The 13,222-nt window shown below is 42.5% G+C and overlaps 1 protein-coding gene across 33 annotated transcripts in view; it reads left to right on the plus strand.

Moving 5' to 3' along the window:
• The window catches only part of ANK3 (ankyrin 3), a 902,861-nt gene that overhangs the window by 693,232 nt on the left and 196,407 nt on the right, over positions 1–13,222 (plus strand). For all 33 annotated transcript variants that reach the window (XM_073596276.1, XM_073596279.1, XM_073596287.1 and 30 more), the window contains 2 exons: positions 10,979–11,077; positions 12,226–12,324. In XM_073596276.1, coding sequence (XP_073452377.1) covers positions 10,979–11,077; positions 12,226–12,324 — 198 coding nt within the window. The remainder of the gene's footprint in view (positions 1–10,978; positions 11,078–12,225; positions 12,325–13,222) is intronic.

Genomic DNA, 13,222 nt, shown 5'->3' on the forward strand with positions numbered 1-13,222 from the left:
GGGTATGCCCTCACTCCCGACTGCGGTCCAGGAAGAATTAGAGGAACCCATCACCTTAGAAGAATTGGGTGTGGCACTAGCGAACTCAAAACCTAAGAAAGCCCCAGGCCCAGACGGGTTTACACCGGCGTACTATAAGACATTCTATGAGACGCTTTCTAAACCCCTGATATCTGCACTTAATTCAATCACTGAAGGTAACTCCTTTCCCATTGACACTTTAAGAGCCTATATTTCCCTTATCCCTAAAGAGGGGAAGGATCCCTTGCGGTGCGGAAGCTACCGGCCGATAGCTCTCCTGAACACTGATCTGAAATTGTTTGCCAAGATACTGGCCAATAGACTAATTTTGCATTTGCCGAGCTTGATTCATAAGGACCAGGCAGGTTTTGTGCCACTTCGAGAACCCCGTGATAACACCATCAGGGTAATCAATTTGATTCATGCAGCCAGGACATCACGGCGACCCCTTCTCCTGCTGTCTACAGACGCGGAGAAGGCTTTCGACCGTGTAGATTGGTCCTTCATACAGGCCACCCTGGAGCATATAGGTCTCCGCTCATCAATGCTCAGCTGGATACTATCCCTCTACTCTCATCCTACAGCAGCAGTTAAGGTAAACGAAACAAGGTCAAGCTACTTTACCATACGTAATGGCACCCGACAGGGCTGTCCTCTGTCTCCGCTAATCTTTATACTCACGTTGGAGCCCTTCCTTTGCAGGATAAGGGCGAACTCGGGCATTATCGGCTACCACAAATCCTCTGGGACACATAAGGTAGCCGCTTTAACCGACGACCTCATCTTTTTCCTGACGGACCCACTGGCCTCACTTCCTACTTTACTTCACTCCCTCCAAATCTATGGAGATCTCTCCCAGTTCCGAATTAATTTAACAAAATCCTCCTTACTTAACATCACGGTGGGCACAGACATAGTACGCCGCCTGTGCGCAGAGTACCAGCTACATTGGGCAACCGATACTATCCCATATCTGGGAGTTGACATTACCCCCGACCCTGCCAATCTATATCAGGCGAATTTCGCTCCTCTACTCCTTCGACTCAAGACGGATTTGCTCCACTGGCACTCCTTGACCCTGACGTGGTTTGGTCGATGCAATGCCATCAAGATGACAGCCATGCCAAGGGTGCTCTATCTGCTACAGGCCCTCCCCATTCGTCTCCCTCCTCCCTTCTTTAAGCGGATCCACTCACTGTTCCGTGACTTTATCTGGTCACACCGAAAGCCGCGCATTAAACTGCAACTTCTCCACATGGCAAAACACAAAGGTGGGGTTGGTCTTCCTGATGTGAAAGTGTACTATAGGGCAACTCACCTCACCAGGGTAGTGGATTGGCATTGTCATGCGGAGGCAAAGCAGTGGGTGACAATGGAGTTCGAGGACTCCGAAGGCACGGCCAAAAGCTGGCCCTGGACCACCACTCCCATACCGAAGGCCATCGCTGCTCACCCCACTCTAGGAAGCACGATTCAGGTGGCGAGAGATGCCTTCAGGCATTCCTCGATATCCCCAATACCTTCACCTATGGTGCCAATTCCGGGCAACCCTGATTTTTCACCCGGTTGCGAGGGTCCTGTATTCCGTCACTTAACGAAGGAGGGCAGTTGGCCACACCTCCACGACTTTCTAGACCCGACTGGCCAGCTCACGGCGGACGCCGGGTGTCGGCAGGTTCTGACCCTCCATTAGACTTTTTGAGCGGCCTCCAACTTCGCAATTTCCTACGCCGTTGTGCACGGACTCCGGGTATATCGCGCCAGCTTACAGAGCTGGAACAAATCTGTTATCGTAAAGAACCGACCCGCCATTGTCTATCAATGATATACTCCTCACTGATATCACCAGCAGAAGGATTCGTACCCCCCTTTCTCTCTAAGTGGGAAGAAGAACTAGGCGTACAATTCACTGAACCACAGAGAGAAAAGATTCTACATTTTGCCCAGAAATCGTCCCTGGCCACCAGGGTTCAAGAAACATGCTATAAGATTGTGACTAGATGGTACAGAGTACCTTCTACTCTGCACCGTTTTTTCCCACAGGTTTCTAGCTCATGTTGGCGATGTGGGGAGGGAGAGGGAACGATGCTTCACGTTTTCTGGGATTGTCCCAAAATCAAACCCTACTGGTTGGAGGTGGCACGCACAGTTGAACACCTTACTGGTGTTGCTTTGGAGGGAGACCCTGGGGCCTGCTTGCTGCATCTCTCTAAACGTCCGATCAAGAAATATAAAGCCTCTCTAACCATTCAATTATTGAACGCAGCCAAGGCATGTATACCCTTATGTTGGAGATCGGAGTCCCCACCTACAAAAGCAGTGGTATGCTAAAGTGAACGAACTTCGCAATATGGAGGATCTAACTGCCACGCTGTACGACAGGGAGGAGGCCTTTCGGGAGACTTGGAGACCTTGGCAACACTTTACTTACTCTGAATCGTACCTCCAGGAGATGGCTCGGGCTGAATGATTACGGGGCCTGGGCTGCCTGCCTGGCCGGGGGACTCCACCGCCGCTGTATTCTCTTCCTCTTCTTTCTTTTCACCTCTTTCCTCCTTTTCTGCCCCCCCCCCCCCCCCCCTCTGTTTCCCCCTCAATCCTCTCCAGTTGTGGGGAAAGTTTAGCCAGATAATGAGAATATCTTGATGCACATTGCCTATCTATGCTCCCACGACTGGACCCAGCTGGTCGCATTGGGGTAATCCCTTCCGGCCAGCCGGGGAATTTCTTTTTATTTATTTTTTTTATTCTAATTTTATTATCACTAGTCAGTTTTGATTGCTTTGCAGACTCAAACGGGTTATTAAGATGATACTTGAGAAGTTTTTTTTTTTTTGCCTATCTCAGGCTGGGTTTTCGGACTGCCCTACCATAAGGTTGTAACCCTACATACGCTACACTGAACATATAATTAAGGGGCCTGTTTGTTTGCCACTTCTGATTCGATCTATAACCCTCTATGTGACATGCCTATGACTCAACCATCTCTGTATATGCTGTCATTTGTTACATTTATATCTGTTAATTAACATGTGATGTCTTTGAAAGACATAAAGAATTACAAAAAAAAAAAAAAACAATATTGGGTACAACCTCAATTTCAAAAAAGTTGGGACGCTGTGTAAAATGGAATTAAAACAATATTGGGTACAACCTCAATTTCGAAAAGTTGGGACGCTGTGTAAAATCTACATAAAAACAGAATGCAATGACATGCAAATCTCATAAACCTATTTTTTTTTCACAATAGAAAATAGAAAACATTTCAAATGTTTAAACTGAGAAAATATACCATTTTAAGACAAAAATAAGGTCATTTCTAAATTTATGGCAGCAATACGTTTCAAAAAAGTTGGGACAGTGCAACAAAAAGCTGGCAAAGAACAACCCCAATTCCCAAAAAGTTGGGACGGGGCCATGTTTACCACAGTGTGGCATCCTTTCTTCTTTTATTAACACTCTGTAAACATTTGGGAACTGAGGAGACCAGTTGCTGGAGTTTCGGGAGAGGAATGTTGTCCCATTCTTGCCTAAGCATATGGTGCTCTAAAATCTGGATATATCTTTCAGTTGCGATGGTGCCTTTCTAGATGTGCAAGCTGCCTATTCCATACGCGCTAATGCACCCCCATACCATCAGGCTTTTGCTCTGCGAATGCGGCGCCCATAGTTGCCAGAAACAATGTCAAATTTTGATTCATCTGACCACTTTAAACAATGTTTGGCCCAGAGAAGACGGTGGCGTTTCTGGATCATGTTCAGACATGGCTTCTTCTTTTCATGATAGAACTTTAACTTGCATTTTAGGATGGCACAGTGAACTGTGTTCACAGACAGTATTTTTTGGAAGTATTCCTGAGCCCATGCAGTGATATCCATCACAGATTCATGTTTGTTTTTTAAATGCAGTGTCTCCTGAGGGCCAGAAGATCACAGGTATCCAATATTGCATTTCGTCCTTGTCCTTTGTGCACAGAGATTTCTACAGATTCTCGGAATCTTTTGTTGATATTATGTACTGTAGATGATGATATAGTTAGTCTTTGCAATGTTACATTGAGGAAAATTATTCTGAAATTGTTCAACAATTTTTAGATGCAGCCTTTCACAGAGTGGTGAACCTCTGCCCATCTATACTTCTTATGCACTCTGGAGGAGATCTACTAAAACTGCTTCCTGTTCCTGTTTGCTGGCAGCATTGTGCAATACAACAATGTGGAGTTGGTTTGCATTTTTTATTTTTTTTTGTTTAATACATTTTTATTACTTTTCAGGATTAGGTTTGACAACATGAATGATACAATTAGAAAAAAAAATCAAAATGCTTACATCAGCCAATGTTAAATTGAGAAACAGCATAACAAAGCATTACACAATAAAAACAGGGCATAAAATCAGAAAACAATATAGAAAAAAAAATACATGGGTAGGATAGGTGCCTCAAAAAGAAAGAAAAAGAAAAGGAAAGAAAAAAGGGGTATATTATACAACCAAAAAAGAGGATATACTGTAAAAAGGTTTTTAATGACTTTATAACTAGACTAAAGTATGTTGTTTCTGTATTTCTTGATGTCTGCTTTAACAGCATAGACATGTCCATCACACGGAGGGGCATTATACAGCTGCACTCTTCATAATGATGCATTTGAAATAAAGTTGCTTTGTGTCATAAATGGTTAACATTTGAAAACACTAGCAAAGCACTAACAATTGTACTGTCTCCTGTCTGGGAATAGTGCCAAGGTGATAGATATATTTTGTAGCTAATGAGATTTCTATTTCACTTGTTGCTGATTTATTGTCGCTGGGAACAAGCTTCGAAGCAGCTACAAGTGCAGCCACATTCATCTTCAGGCTCTCGCCCTCTCTCGCTCAGTGCAGTACACTTTACCTTAACGTCATGCTACCAGGTGCTGTGACTGTGGTTAGGAAAGCTAAGAATAGCTGAAGTTATGCCTTTCCCTAAAACAGGCACATACTAAAGGGAAATGGAAGATTTGTTTTCCCTCTTTTGACTGATGCCAGATGGGAGCTCTGCTTCTCTGACTTGTTGTCTTAGCAAGCAATCATAGGAAGCATGCAAGTGAGAGAGGTCAGGTTACTCAACATTCTGGCATGATTGGCATCGTTGGATTCATGTATTTTAATAATATAGTTAGGCCCCTTTCACATGATAGACCTGCTCGGATCCACCTGTCCGTTTTCAAGCGGATCCGAGCGGGCCACCCATTGGCTTGTATGGGCAGGCAGATATCAGCGGAGATGTGTCCGCTGACACCTGCCTACCATCCGATCTGACAAGATCCGCTGAAAACAGACAGATGGCGATACGTTTGTCATCTGTCCAGCGAATCGGATCAGATGAAAACGGACATGCTGTCCGTTTTCATCCAATCTTCCCATAGAGATTAGCGGGGCTCTGACAGGTCTGTCCCTGCACAGTGAGCAGAGACGGACCTGTCATCCGCCGGCTCATCGGGGATCAACGGAGCAATCTTCCACTGAGCTGGCGCAGTCCTCTGAGCGGATCCGCCCATATGAAAGGGGCCTTAACCACTTCAATATCAGGCACTTAGACACCTTCCCGCCCAGCCCAATTTTCACCTTTCAGCGCTGTTGCAATTTGAATGACAATTGCGCGGTCATGCTACACTGTACCCAAACAAATTTTTTTATCATTTTGTTCCCACAAATAGAGCTTTCTTTTGGTGGTATTTGATCACCTCTGCGGTTTTTATTTTTTGCGCAACAAATAAAAAAAGACCGAAAATTTCGAAAAAAAACAAGTTTTTCTTTGTTTCTGTTAAATTTTTTTGTAAATAAGTACGCTTTTCCTTCAATAATGGGCACTGATATGGCTGCACTGATGGGCACTGATACGACGGCACTGATGGGCACCGATGAGGTGGCACCAATGAGGTGGCACTGATGAGGTGGCACTAACGGGCACTGATGATGGGCACTGATAGACGGCACTGATGGGCACTGATAGGTGGCACTGATGGGCACTGATAGGTGGCACTGGTATGCGGCACTGATGGGCACTCATAGGTGGCACCGATGGGCACACATAGGCATCACTGATGGGCACTCGTAGGTGGCATTGATTGGTATATATGGGTGGCACTGATGTGTGGCACTGATGGGCACTGATAGGTGGGCACTGATAGGCACAGATGGGCACAGATGGGCACTGACAGGTGGCACCGATGGGCAATGACAGTTGGCACAGATGGGCAATGACAGGTGGCACTGAAAAAAGCATTGCTGGGCAGATCTGGGCATTGCTGGGCAGATCATGGACATAATAGTGCCAATCATTTGTGGGCACTGATTGGCACAGATTGGGCACATGTGGATGGCCATGGGGTACATACCTGGCCATCCATGTTGCCCCTTCCCTGGTGGTCCTAGTGGCATCCCTGGTAGTCCAGTGGGGTGATCTGAGGGGGGCTGCACTGATAAACAATCAGCGCTGACCCCCCCTGCCAGGAGAGCCGCCGATCGGCTCTCCTCTACTTGCGTCTGTCAGACGCGAGTGAGGAAGAGCCGATCAACGGCTCTTCCTATTGACAGCGTGATCAGCCGTGATTGGACACGGCTGATCACGTGGCAAAGAGCCTCCGCCGGAGGCTTTTTACCAAGATCAGTGTAGCGGTGTGTCAGACTGACACACCGCTCCACCGATCGCCGCGATGCGCGCCCCAGGGGGCGCGCTGCGGCATGTTATCCTGCTGGACGTCATATGACGTCCAGTCAGGATAACAGAACCACTTCCCGGACGTCAATCCGCTATAGGGCGGGCGGGAAGTGGTTAAAGAATATCTAAAGCCAAAACCTTTTTTTTTTGTAAGGCCCCTTTCACACTACCGCGACTTTGACATGATTTTAGGGAATGCCTGTGGAAACTTGAGCAATATGGGCTTCAACTCGCATCAAAGTCTGACCAAAGTAGTGCAGGTACTACTTTGAAGTCGCACAGATATGCATGGTTATCGTTGGGAACCATGGGGTATGACTTGTCATGCGACTCTGATGTCCAAAGTTGCAGGAAAAGTCACACACTTGGGAAAGGGGCCTTATCTGTGTTTCATTATGGAGATTTTCCTTTACTTCCTGTCCTCTAGACCCAACAGGAAGTGAGGCATTAAGTTGAAAAAATGTCTTGCATTTGCAACCACTTTAATAATTATTTGTTCCCTTCACTCAGTATGTTGCCAGAAGTATCTTTAAAACACAGTAAGCTATTAGAGAGTTTTTAGAGATCTAGAAACATGCCTTACTTATAGTAAATGCCTATATATATTGGTGATCACAGTCCTGTATTGCATTCGATCACTTTGCAAAGGTCAGTGGAAAGCACACATCCATCACACCAATTTATCAGTCCAGTTCAATGGTGTGCAGCTTTACAATTGTCTCGTTTTTGCTGAGCTTAGAGAATTCATACCCTTGAAATGCTGAAGAGGGTCAGTATATGGCAGAAGAAAAAGTGTTGTTCCATTTCAGAAGTTATATCTGCAGTACTAAAGGAAATATATTGTATCTTTTTAGTTGCAAAATGGTTGATGTGAGTCCAGTATGCAGTTTCTTTTGTCTCGCAGCATACACAAATCTGTAATACTTTGGTCTACTTTTGGCACCATAGATTACTTTCTTAAAGCATTCAGTGAGCCTCAGAATGAATGAAAATTGCCCACAGCCACCAATCCACCTAGACACTTTAGGTATCCGCCTAGACACTTTAGGGGAGATTAGGATTTTGAAAGGGAGATTCCAACCTTATGTTTCATGAAAATACACAGACAGGAAAAATTTCATATTTTGAGCATTTTATTTTAAATGGTATCGGCCTCTTGCAGTTCCTGTACAGTAGAGCTCAGCTGTAAGAGGTTGAAGCAGCCATTCATCTGTGCTGCAGTGCTCATTTACTAACAAGAGAGTGAGATGAGCACATTAGTGTGCACCTTCTTATTTCTGTGGACTAATGATTGGATTGCAGTGTATATCTAGGAAATGTATTATCAGCATCCTCATTTATACATGAATCGAAAAGATAACAATAGTAATAGTGTAACTTTTATGACACCAGTGACTAATACAGACAGTCTGTTAATTGATCCATAAAAATCATTACATCACAACCCAAAACCAATTAAAAGAGAAGAATAATAAACATACATACTCGCCTAGGTGGATGTGGCATCAGTCTGATGCTGCATCTGTCCTCCGCCACCTCTAGACTAAGAATGGATTGATAAAAGACTGCTGATCACTCAGTTCTTGGTCTTCAGTGAGCAAAGGGCCAGTGACTGTCAGTCACCAGCTCTGTGCTCTGCCCCTCCAGCACTCACTGGAGCGGAGGTGATAAATAGATGGTATAGTGGTCGCTCTTTATTATACTCTTATTTAACATGTTTCACAGAACAACGTTTGCATTATTAGGAATAAAAGGAGACGAAAATATATTTTTTCAAAGAATCTAGATCAGTATACTATCGCTTCAACCTTTTTTAGAAATGATATAGAGTTTGGGATTTAGAGGCTGTGCATTCTTGTGTGATTCACATGCAGTTCTGTGCATTGCAATTTCAGTCCATTCATTTTGAATAGGCTGAAATCGTATCACACCAACAGTAGTGCATGCATTACTTTTAGATGCTCACTGCAACTGGATTGCATGGTACCTCTATACCATGTGATCCAGTGGAGGCAAACGCACTGCACTTGCGACCTTTGTTTAACCTCCCTGGCGGTATGATTATTTCAGATTTTAGGTGCTGAAAGCGGTACAATTATTTTGCACAGAAATTTGGTATTTTATATTGTAGGCCTGTAATTCTTAGGAATTCACTTAAATCTGTCCAAACAAGAGTCTAGTGGACATCCCGGGTATGATAAAGTTTGAAAAACGAAATAAAAAATTATAATATAATAAATAACTATAAATAATTATACCAAATAATAATATAATAATAATAAAAATTATTCAATAATGTAATCAAATCAAAAACACTGAAATTTGCTCAGTCGCTTTCGTTACTTTTAGTGTTTGATGACGGATTTCTCCACAAATCACTATCGCTCAATTCTGCAAGTGATTCTAATTTATTATCACTGTTTTCTAGCTGGTCTAAAGCCACTATTGATGTAAAGGGACAGTTTTGGTTGCTATGGACAATCTCCAGTTTCCAGGCAGAAAGAACAGTTTTTATAATGTAAAACTGCATGCAGGACACTGGGCAGACCACTAGGGACCAAAGGGGATGTGTAATTATTTGATACAGTACTATAATCTGTAAGATTACAGTATACTGTATCTATACTGTGTGTTTTACTTTTTGAATTTGGCGCCGAACTCCGTCCCCGTGCGTCGCAACGCTCGCAGGGAACAGAGCTCAGCACTGTGAATCGAGCGAGACATGGCGGCTCGCAGATCACAGCGGGGAGACATCGCAGGATCCAGGGGACAAGGTAAGTAACCTCTGCAAGGATCCTGCGATGCAATCCCGAGTCTGGCTCGGGGATACTGCTTTTGGTATTGAAAATCCACCCCGATCCAGGCTCGGGAATACTGCTAGGAGGGTTAAGGTGTCATTAACTTTTTTTTTTTTGGTTGAACTAGGTGAACTTGTGTCTTTTTTCAACCTGAGTAACTATGTTACTTAATATTGACACCCACTGCATATTGCTACTGCAGTGCATTTTGATTGTGGTGCTGGAAACGTGCACGGAAAAGTAATAACACCAGATATTGTTGATCCAGGGAAAATATGATTGCCTTAGGGCAGGGGTCTTCAAACTATGGCCCTCCAGTTGTTCAGGAACTACAATTCCCATCGTGCCTGGTCATGTCTGTGAATGTCAGAGTTTTACAATGCCTCATGGGACGTGTAGTTCCGCAACAGCTGGAGGGCCGTAGTTTGGAGATCCCTGCCTTAGGGGATCAGGATGGAATTGTTTCTCCTGTTGAAGCAAATTAAACCATGCTTCAAGGATTGTATGTTGTATACTTCTCCTTTCACTGGTCAGGCACAGGTTGGGGGAGGGCAAGACCTGTATATGTAATTTAACAGCAGCAGAGAAAAATCAGGTCTTCTGTCCTGTCAGACAGGACTGGGCTCTGGGACAAAGCTCAATAAATCTCAGAACTTGATGGACGAAAACACAAATCTGTTGGTAGGTAAAAGAGCTCCTACAGTATATATGCATTTACTGGTTTGCCTGAAGTTCATTTTTCACCTGTTATATTCACTGATGAGAAACAATACTAAACCAGTTCTTGCAAGATTGAAACTTTATGCAGACACCCTTTAGGTAGGGCACTCATTTCCTTATGTTGCTTCAGTTTGCTCTTGTCACAAAATTTGCTCATGTGTTGTCGAGATGGATTAAATCGGGGAGATTTACTAAAACTGCTGCACACAGAATCAGGTGCTTGATTGAACAAGCTAAACTTAGAAGCTGATTGGTTACTATGCGCAGCTTCACCAGATTCTGTGTGCACCAGTTTTAGTACATTTCCCCCAGTGCATTGGCCATTTTAGAAAATATTTAGCAATCTCTATTTATCTGTTTATTTACATGTATTTAATTCAGACATCCCAAGGCAGTGGAATAGCTCTTGCAGTCTGTTGTGGATTTCTCACCTAATCCTTCGCTATGGTGCACCATTCTCTCTGACAAATAAAAACGCCATCTGTTGTACTTCGAGTTCCCTGAGCAGCTTCTATTTATTTCTCTATCTCTTAAATAAGGTCATTTTTATTATTTCTTTCTATATAGCAACATATTTATATAGATAAGCTTTACTAACACAATCACACTTTTTGATAAGCCGTGGCTTTTACTTGTACCCCTGTAGTCATTGCATCCAAGTTTGGATACTTGGAAAAAGAAGTTTAAGCATTGTACAGTGTGAATTGTAGTTAAATCACGCTTTTGTTTGTTAATACAGAATGGCTTCACACCACTTCACATTGCCTGCAAGAAGAACCGGACTAAAGTAATGGAGCTTCTCCTGAAGCATGGGGCATCTATTCAGGCAGTTACGGAGGTAAATGACAACATTGCTGTAGGCATTTGTAATAAAATAAAATCAATTCTGTCCATTTAGAGAGATAACAGTATGTAAAACATGTAAAACATTGATAAATATATATTTTGCATCTGTCTGTCTATAAATGTAGCACCCCTTTGCTTTGTTTTTTTAGGTCATGAAAACTATAATTTTTCAAGTACATGACACAGGGCCGCTATAATTAGATTTATGTTTCCACTTCCAATTTGTGATTTTATTTTGTAGACACCATTGGCATAATGTATTCAAATTTACAAATAAGAAAGGTGTAGATGTAGCCCATAGCCACCAGTTAGGGTCTAGCTGTCGTGCTGGTTAAAAGGCACAATTTTTTTTTTTACTTGCATTTTTTTCTCATCCTTGTGCCACAGTATGTAGCCTACTTTTTTTTTTTTTACTGTCTTTGTTAATTATCTATATTTATTTCTACTTGACATACTGGATGTCTTGTGTACCCTAATAATTTTGCCTAAAACAGATTTTTCATATGTTCGATGGGGTGGAATAGGGTTTAACTTGCTGTCATGGCTTCACAGTTCTGGATCATAGCTGTAGTAGATTGCTCTTCAGACTATACAAAGAACTTACAGGTAGCTAAAAAGTAGTTTGACTGAAAGGCCAAAGTTTGAATGGAATTACTCTTTAGTAAAAGTGTCTAATATTCAATAGTAACTAATAAAATTTCAGCTTTAGTCTAATAAGATTGGTCACAGCAGTGTTTTTTTTTTTTTTACTACTTGTTATGAGGTATTAAATATTGCACATTGGGGGTTATTTACCAAAAGCAAACCCACTTTGCACTGCAAGTGCACTTGGAAGTGCAGTCACTGTAAATCCGAGGGGGACATGCAAGGAAAAAACCCCAGCATTTTAGCTTGCACATGATTGGATGATAAAATCAGCAGAGCTTCCCTTCATTTTAGATCTACCCCTCAGATTTACAGGGACTGCACTTCCAAGTGCACTTCTAGTGCAAAGTGGATTTGCCTTTCGTAAATAACCCCCATTGTCTCTTATTTTATTAATAAAGACCATGATAAGGTTACTTTGATTCTGGAAAAAAAAAAAAGTTGATTCCCAACTACCCTATAGTTGTATAATTGTGTGTTTTGCCTCCTCCATAGTCTGGACTGACGCCAATCCACGTTGCTGCCTTCATGGGACACGTCAATATTGTATCCCAGTTAACGCATCATGGAGCGTCACCTAACACAACGAACGTGGTGAGTGTTTGTATTTTTCACAAAAAGTTTTTAAGGAGGCCTTATTGAGAGGTATATGGAAACTGACATTGCTTATCTCCCTTTGAAAATGGCAACTGCCTGGCTGTCTCTGAATTCAGTCCATTCTGTCACAAACCCCGAACAAGCATGCAGCAACTGAATTTAAAGTCAAGTCAAAACGCCTGATCTACACATTTGCTCTGGGTCTGAGACTCACAAAATTAAGCCAGTTGAATCATTATGACAGTCAGGAGATACTGACAATGAATTTGCGCTGATATCAGCTGAGGACACACGTGTGGGTGGGAATGAGCATAGAGTTCAGATTGTTTATTCAGATATACTCAGGGAAGAGAGCAGATGTAGTCACTTATCATTAACATGTTACTCTAGATATTTGCTACTGATGATAAAAAAGAAAATTTGCTTTCTAATAATTAGTTCAATTGCTCCAAAGAAAAGTCATACAACTTTGTGATTTGGAAATTAATGAAAGAACATATCTTCTCATGTATGGCTACATTTACTACCCCCTTTTGGATGACTTGTTTGTTGGCCATAGTACTAGCACTAATATGCCACGTTAGGTGACATTATTGAGTGACATGCATCTCTGTCCAGGGCAGCACCATACTTTATTTTAATCTTGACAAAATTTACATATCAGAACTTAGTTTTATCTAGCCAAAGCATTGATCGATGAAAAATCAGCCTACCTTCTTTGTTGCCATACTGATAAGGCAGTGCAGATTTTCACATCCTCAGGGAGTTGTGGATATAAATGTGTAGGCATTGTTAAGCTAAATGTGGTAAGATTTAAATTGAACTTAGCTAAATAGATTAAAAATAAAAATGTCCTAATTTTGGAATTTGAAATGTTGGGTGACGAAAAGCCTAA

Source organism: Aquarana catesbeiana, linkage group LG08, assembly GCF_042186555.1.
Source record: "Aquarana catesbeiana isolate 2022-GZ linkage group LG08, ASM4218655v1, whole genome shotgun sequence".
NCBI lineage: Eukaryota > Metazoa > Chordata > Amphibia > Anura > Ranidae > Aquarana > Aquarana catesbeiana.